An 8,618-nucleotide genomic window follows, 5' to 3' on the forward strand; every position below is an offset into this window, starting at 1 on the left:
ATTAATAGCATTATTATTGTTATTATTAATAGCATTATTATTGTTATTATTAATAGCATTATTATTATTATTATTATTATTAATAGTATTATTATTATCATATACAGCTCAAATTAACTTTAAAGTTAATGTGTATGCATTTATAATAACAATCCTATAACTACAACTACACAGAGCAGATCATCATATTTTGTATATGTTTCTATTATTCTGCAACGTTTACAGTTTTGTTGTTGTTGTTTTTGGGGGTTGTTGTCTTTTTATTCATCCATTAAGATCATTATCAGGTGACAGGAGCAGGTGATGTCCTGTTGCTACGTAACCGCTGTTCTGAAGTGGAAGTTCGCATTTATACCACACATTAAGGCAAGGCACATTAAGGCTGTGCGCTAATAAGCCAGTCAATACGGTACAATCGAGGGGGCAGTGACTTCAGGAGAGGAGTAGGAAATGTGTGACATTCTTGCAACTGTATGAATCAGTTCATTGTGCAGGTATGAGGTGAGTTCACATGGCAGGTTTGCGAGGTTTCTTTTTAAACAACAGCACATGCAATGATTAAGTAAAAAAGCTGAATGAATTTGAAGCGAGAAACAAACTGAAAGACGAGTCGCTGTGAAATCTTGTGATTCTGTCTGTGCAAACCGACAGCATTCATCGCTGTCACATCGGAGTAGAGTTTGGGGAATGAATCATTACTGTTGTAAGAGGCAAAGTCTGTGCTGTAACCTGTTACGACACAATTGACTACAGCATATGGTTTATTCGTCTTCAGTTCCTGCTGCAAATGATCTCAGACGCATTGTTTAATGAGACACTTGCATTGTGACATAATTGTTTACTCGAGGAACCAGTTTTACTGTCAAGTTAGAGGAAATTAGTGATAATGTCATGGTTCAAAGAGGTCTGATTGAACCCAAGGACACAATTGAGGGCAAAACTGTAGTAAGAATTCAGACTCAATTTGAAACACAAAGACAAAATTTTCCCTCACTAATTCCCAGAGCTAAATTTAATATTTTTGTATTGTTCAACCAACAGTTCAAAACCCAAGATACTCAACTTACAATTAGATAAAGTAGAGAACTAATTAATCATTTCAGCACTGGTACTGGACGTTTTGTTCATTTACTGTAAGTGAAGGAACCAGTTTTACTGTCAGAAAATAATGTGCTCTTCATGTTTAGGTCCCACCTGTTGGTATCTCTGCTCTCCCTGCTCCTGGCCATAGGGCATGAGATCACAGGGGAGGGGGTGGACAGGAAGCCCAACTTTGTTCTGATGATGGTGGACGACATGGGTATCGGTGATGTAGGATGCTATGGTAATGATACTGTCAGGTCAGTCTTTACCAGTGCATTATGATTCTGGTCCTCTTTTGCTCACAGTCACTTCTTTGTCATCCTAGCCTGTATATTCCATCATGTCTATGTTAACATCTGTCTCACTCTGGTATGTGCATTGCTACTGTCTTACTCTACTTATTTATTTCACTTGCTCTGTCTCTGTAGGACTCCTAACATAGACAGACTGGCTTCTGAGGGAGTCAAACTGACTCAACACATTGCAGCCGCTCCTCTGTGCACCCCAAGCCGGGCAGCTTTCATGACAGGGCGCTATGCTGTCCGCTCAGGTAGCTCTTAAAAATGATGCAGTCTGTGCAAATGGAGACATCATATTTATACATTTACTGCAATGTTTGACCAAATTATTTAGTAATTTTATTCTTACATTATGTGTGTGTCTTTTGTCTAGGGATGGGTAGCACAGGCCGTGTGCAGGTGTTGCTGTTTCTTGGAGGTTCAGGGGGGCTGCCATCAAGTGAGACCACCTTTGCTAAGAGGCTACAGCAACAAGGATACACTACTGGCTTAGTCGGTAAGATAATGTACTGTAGTCATTTATTCACTGATCCTCAGCATGAAATTGGTCCTGTCCTTTCACCCAGGCAAGACAGAAAGACAGTTAATGCCACTTCAGCTGCTCAGCTGCTCACCAATCATGTAGGAGCTGAAAATCTGTCTACCTCTCCTCTTTCCTCTCTCCATGTCTCTGCAGGTAAGTGGCACTTAGGTGTGAGCTGTGAACAAAAAGGGGACCACTGTCACCACCCGAACCAGCATGGCTTCAGCTACTTCTACGGCCTGCCATTCACCCTGTTCAATGACTGTGTACCTGGAGAGGGGAGCGATGTCCTGGCAGACTTACAGCACGCACTCAGAAACCTCAGCATGTTGCTTGGAGTTGGACTTCTCACGCTGGTAAGGTTGATTGCGTATCAGGTTAGCTTTTATTTTCATCTCCATGGAAACTTGAGCCCAAAGGTAACATCTAAAAAAAGACAGACTATGACACAGAATATGTGGTTACTCAAAAAGTTTTCTGTATAACCAAACAAAATTAAAAACAAAAACAACTGAGAGATATATGTGGGTTGCTGGAGGAGGAGTAGGAGTAGGAGGAGTAGGAGGAAGAGGAAGAGGAGGAGGGGGAAACTGTAAAACAAAGAGCAACTGAGGTTTGCGTGAGTTGTTTTCCCTAAAGCAAAATAACTGGTGCGTAATTACTAAGAAATGAGACACACAGGGTTTGAAAAAAAGATCAGGAACAGAGGCTTCACTTGTGAAATTCACAGTCACGTCAGCCAGAAACCTGCTTTAGGGGAAAGTAAAGAAGTTTCAACACTGAAATTTGGAGAGGACTTGGCGATGGTACAGGAGGTACCTCTAAAACAAATGGAAACCAGCTGTGCCATAGGTAGACTTTACATTCTATACAGTCTACAAGACCCTCGATCATTATCATGGGAAAAGAAATGATGTGCAAAATAAACAACTACCAAAAGTTACCATCTATTGGGATAGAAAGCTATGGCCTATGTTAACAAATAAACCTTTTTTTTCATAATTACTTTTTCTTAACTTTTTTATTATATACAATACATAATGACACACTAGACCACATAATACAGTAAATCAATGAAAAATGAGTAAGCGTACAAATAGAACAAAACAAAGAATAAATAAAACTGGGCAATTAGAATTACAAATGCAGAAAGAAAAAAATAAAAGATATAAATAAATACCCTGTATCAATGAATACCACACATATGAGGTGGTAAATTAGACTACTTTCATGACTAAATTTAAGTACTGAATATACTACAGTATAAAACACAATGTACTAATTGTGTCACATGGTTGAAAACAAATAACTACTTTTGGTAAGGGATTCTGATAACATCTAGTGGTGAAATCGTTGAACTGCATCAAAATTTAAGATCCCAGACATATGACACCATCATGACACTACAAGTCCAGTGCATTAAATATCAATTGAAACAGTGTTAGAAAAGTGTTTATTTCAACTGTAGTAGGTTGTTTTAGGTTTTAATTTGTGGTAGAGTTGTGCTAAATTGCAACATGTTAGAAGGTGCACACATCTTGCCTTTTCCTCAGTGTACTGTATGCACAATATATAATGTTGGGGCACAAATATTAACAGCTTATAACATAATGCAGTCCACTATGACAACACCATTTAGTATGTAGTCAAAAATAAGGAGTACAATTTTGAACCTTATCATTTAGAAATATGATAAATAAATGTGAGTGAAGCTTATTGTGGGAGTTTACATAACCACAGAATTCATCTACATCTACAATATATAAACTGTATAGCATATATATACTGTACATACTGTATTTTGTGTTGTATAACAGGTGTTTCATTTTGTGTGTGTGTACTTTAGGTGTGTGTCCGTGTATGTGGCCTTTTTGAAGTCAGCTTGTGGCTCTTGGTAGCACTTTTCTTTTTTAATGTCCTTACAACCGCTGTGTGGTACATGCCCTTTAAACTCCTGCCGACCTGGAACTGCATCATCATGAGGAACCAGGAGGTGATCGAACAGCCAATGACAGTGGATACACTGCCCCAGAGGTTGCTGGGAGAAGCGCAAAATTTTATAAAAAGGTACTAAATGCAGGAGCAAAATTTAACAATTCTTATGAAAGCAAAAGTCACCAGCATAAAAAACGTCTGGCAACTGCCGTTTACCATCTGCTCAGGGCAGTTTCATATTTCAGGTGCATCCATGGTTGACACACTGATTGCCTGGACTTGCACAAGCCAAAGACAGCATGAAAGACCAAAGTCAACAGCACAAAACCCATTCATTATTACTGGAGATGTAAATCTTAAAAAATGGGTCAAAACATATAGTAAGTAATTTCTGCATAAGGCTTTGGCATTGCAGTTTTTTGCAAATGTTACTCAAACAGGGGTAAATAGAGCATTTGTCAAGGACTATTTCAAGCATTGCTGATTAATCCACATTTGTCATGCTGGTGAGCTTTTACAGCTTCAAGATGATTTATGTGGGATTGAATCAAAATAATCTACTGTGCCCATGACCATAATAATGAAGGATGACACTGCAATAGTGTGGTTGATTTTTTTTTTTTTGGGTGCTTCTTACTTGTTAGTAGGATCAATCAACTGTTAGTGTTGGTCTTTCTGTGGGACTTGTTGACAGCAAGAGAACATCATAAGCCTTATCCTTTATCACTTAACGTAGAACAAACCTACATAAATGGGTTAACATGAGTAACATTAAAACTGACAATCTTGGTTAATGAGAGACCTTTTTATTTGATTTAACCCCTCCTCCTCAAGGAATGCTGATCGACCGTTCCTCCTCTTCTTCTCATTGGCTCATATCCACACGCCACTTTTCAAGACTCCCGCCTTTGCTGGCAAAAGTCGCCATGGTCGCTACGGTGACAATATAGAAGAAGTGGATTGGCTCATTGGTGAGTGTGGGTTTGTAAAGTGAAAGTGTTACTACTGTTATGCATTGTTAAACTTTTTTAATGATGCCACAGTAGTGAGCATGAACTCATGCTCTGTGGCCATCAGCAGTATTTCACCCAATTGCAAACTGCATTTGCATCTACATTTTATATTGTTCTGTAGATGTGAATTTTAAGATATTATGACTGCTAGATTTGATGGCTAAAAACTATTAAAATCAGTACCAAGTTGTAGTAAACTGCAATCAGGAAAGCCAGAGCTACTCTACACTCTCCATCTGTTTAGGAAGTTTGAGCTCCCTCGCAGGATATATTACCCAGCCAACCTGCTTCTATTGCTATCTTAATATATTTTCTAGGTAAAATGACAGAGACTGTGGATTCACTCGGCCTATCCAACAACACTCTGATGTACTTTACATCAGACCACGGTGGACACCTAGAGGATGCTGATACACAGATCGGCCAGAAAGGAGGCTGGAACAGCATCTATAAAGGTAGTCATCATTGTAAAGCTCTTTTTAAAAACAACTGTAAATCACTTTAAATGCAATCACAATCATAATTATAGTTATTAGTCTATAATTTAGTTAACATGGCTTTTTCAGGTGGGAAGGCAATGGGGGGCTGGGAAGGAGGGATCAGGGTTCCTGGTATTTTCCGTTGGCCTGGCAGGCTAGAAGCTGGAAGAGTGGTGGATGAACCTACAAGTCTCATGGACCTGTACCCTACGGTGAAACATTTGGCCCAGGACACCCACCCAGACAGGTAAAGACTTGTTGACATGGCGGTTCTCTTTGTAGTACTCTCACCCACTAAGTATTTCGTAATCGTTCTTGAATGGGTTGAGAACCTTTGAAAAAAGTTTGAATGGTACATTTCAACACTGTTTTGTTGTTCCCTGTAAATGACTCAAGCGTGGAACCAGAACAACCTCATTATCTGTGACCAGCCACATCTTTTACTTAGAGACGGCTGTTATGTAGACACTACAAATGTAACAAGCAAGTGACATACAGAAGGTCAGAGAGTATGTTGCTAAATTTGATTCTGAATATGCTTTATCATTATGACAAAAAAAACCTATGTGGTTGTTGCATATTATTATTACTTGCTAATGATTCTGACAAAAAAAGCTTTTGTTCCCAAGATAATTACTTAATATGGTAGTTTGCTTAACTACTTGGCGATCTAAACAGTAATATTTATTAGATTTTTTAGTTTTAGTTTAAGTCATCTTTTTAATGTTTTTTCCCTTTTAATTTAAACAGTTATTACCACATTGTCCCCTCTGACCTATGAACGTAAGCAAAAATCAAGATATGAGAAAAATGAGATATTTTATTATAGGGCCAAAAGTCAAAAGTGTCTATCTTTCTGCATGTAATGACATGTCTGTCCCTTGATTGTAAAGCAGTTTTGAATATCAAATTGACACTTTTTTCCCCTCTTCTTTTCCCAGACATTTAGATGGTCACAACCTCATGCCACTATTGGAGGGGAAAGTAGAGCGATCAGAGCATGAGTTCATGTTCCACTACTGTGGCATCTACCTGAACGCAGTACGCTGGCACCCACCTGGCAGTAAGTTCACACATAGACACAAAAACACATCAGATCATCTGGTGGAATTTCTTTCTATCTTTAGCTCTTAGTTCTGCAGAAAGAGCCACATGCTGATCTAATAACATAAATGTGGCTTTAAAACAGAAGTCAAACTGTAGGCTACTTTACAGTCAGGCATTTACAAATAGAATAACATTAAAATATAACATTAACTCAAATTAACTGATTTAAGGTCAAATGTAATACTTAAGAGAACAACCCAAACCCCCCAAAGAAAGAAATACATACAGAAAGTATTATTGTGAGTCTCCTAGGTATGGTTTCATTGCAGTATTGTTTCTCTTTCTTGAATTGTGCAACATTTTCTGAAACAAAATGATATTGAAAAAGACAAAATACAAACCCTTCACATACTCGATAAATGTGTGAATGCAACTGACAATTTCAATTAACGATGATTGACAGGATGATGGATAGATTTTAGCCATTCTGATTTATAGTTCTGCTTAACCGATTCCAGAGCTTATTGAATCCTGGATCAGATTCTTGACAAGAAACCAAAGTTGCAAAAGAGACCAAAGTTGAAAGCAGGAGCTGCATTCATTTTAAGCAGTCCAGAATAAATATATAATAAATGTAAATGACGGAAGGTAATATTTGGAAAATATGAATTTCTTTTCTATGTCTTGCCACACATATGCAAAATGCTCATTCATTTTAGACCTTTTTACTGCAGAAACCAATCAGAAAGAAAGAAAACTTTGTCATAAATTCCTCTCTTGCATTAAAACATTTTCTTGCAGTATTAGGATATACTGTATTCTTGTCATTTTTATACCTGTGTTCTCTGCTGTTTCTGTGTGTTTGCTTCTATCCAGGTGACTCTATCTTCAAGATCCATTTTTTCACCCCCAACTTTTCTCCCCCTGGAGCCGGTGGATGCTATGACACCAAGGTCTGCTTATGTCATGGAGAACATGTGACGCACCACAACCCACCGCTGCTGTATGACCTGTTCCATGACCCCTCAGAGTCGCGCCCACTGACCCCTGATACTGAGCCACGATATGCTGAAATCCTTGAGGAGACCGCCAAAGCTGTGGAGAGGCATCAAAATACCCTCAAAGATTTGGATTCACACACCAACACACATGGAACTTCAAGCCAGATGACTTGGGAGAAGATTCTGTGGAGACCCTGGCTTCAGCCTTGCTGTGGGACCTTTCCATTCTGTGGCTGCAAAGAGGGCGCAACACATATTTAAGTAAAAAACTCCCAAACATGTGAACCAGTCCAACTTTTTTTCAAGAATTTTATATAGCACTGTAATGTACTTTTTGTGGTTCAGGGTGCATTCAGGAGCTCTTCCTCTTCATGAAAAGGTCTGACCCACAGACTTTGTGTAAAAAATGTCCAACCACACCTCACCTCACTTTCTTTCCAAAGTTCCCTACTTGCATATTGAGGCTTTGTTTAATTGTTTTAATGTAACAATGACTGAAATTGAAGAAAAAGTCAAAATTGTAATGTAAAGAGTAAATTAAAACTGAAGCTAAAGAGAAATCAGAATAAAGTCATACAACATTGACATTGATATGCTATTAAAATGGACAGAAATTAAACAAGGACTAAACCTTGCAGTGCATTATTACACTGCACACACTCAATGGCTCAATGATAATGCTTCTTTACACACATGAAGGGAAGTCTGTTGTTTACCTGTATCATTCATAAGTGAAGGATCTCTTCTATTGGTGTTTGTTAGAAAGAAAACATGTCAACAAAGTTTGCAGAACACAATAAAATGTTTTATTTAAAAGCTGTATTTCTGTCTCTATGAATAGTTTCATGTAAGTTATTTCCCCCCAAATTCTAGGAGGCCCTTTTGTTTGTGATTCTGTGCTTACATCCAGACTAATAGTGAGGTTTTCAGACCTATTATCCATGATCACTGTCATATTCTCTACATTTAATTCATGCTGGACTGAAAGAAGTGGAATTCCTCAAGACTGTAGTTAACGTTATGTACCATTAGAGGGCAGAGTCAGACTGAGTTTGGTCAGCTGTGTGTTTATGGGAGAGAGAGCAAAAAGAGGGGAATGAGGGTTAAGAGTGAGATTGTAGCTAAATTCTGTCACTGAGTTCTTGCTGTGTATTATTAATAATACATTAATGTCATATATTAATATTATACATATTTTCAGTTCAAAACAAATACAAAGATACACCATTGTAAGTACA

The 8,618-nt window shown here is 38.1% G+C and overlaps 1 protein-coding gene across 1 annotated transcript; it reads left to right on the plus strand.

The window, feature by feature from the left end:
* The first annotated feature begins 440 nt into the window (after positions 1–440).
* Positions 441–8,196, plus strand: arsh (arylsulfatase H). Its single transcript, XM_053328135.1, has 11 exons — positions 441–501; positions 1,188–1,340; positions 1,512–1,633; positions 1,756–1,878; positions 2,059–2,261; positions 3,752–3,972; positions 4,675–4,811; positions 5,171–5,308; positions 5,420–5,579; positions 6,274–6,395; positions 7,256–8,196. The coding sequence occupies exons 1-11, from the start codon at positions 497–499 to the stop codon at positions 7,639–7,641; spliced, it is 1,770 nt and encodes a 589-aa protein (XP_053184110.1). The 5' UTR covers positions 441–496; the 3' UTR covers positions 7,642–8,196.
* The last annotated feature ends 422 nt before the right edge of the window (positions 8,197–8,618 follow it).

The sequence above is a fragment of the Scomber japonicus genome, chromosome 11 (assembly GCF_027409825.1).
Source record: "Scomber japonicus isolate fScoJap1 chromosome 11, fScoJap1.pri, whole genome shotgun sequence".
Lineage (NCBI taxonomy): Eukaryota > Metazoa > Chordata > Actinopteri > Scombriformes > Scombridae > Scomber > Scomber japonicus.

Bases quoted from the DNA above. Each gene is read 5' to 3' on its own strand.
- arsh (XM_053328135.1), top strand. The intron at 5,580-6,273 runs GTAAAGACTTGT...TTCTTTTCCCAG, and splicing joins CAGGACACCCACCCAGACAG to ACATTTAGATGGTCACAACC. The intron at 6,396-7,255 runs GTAAGTTCACAC...GCTTCTATCCAG, and splicing joins ACGCTGGCACCCACCTGGCA to GTGACTCTATCTTCAAGATC.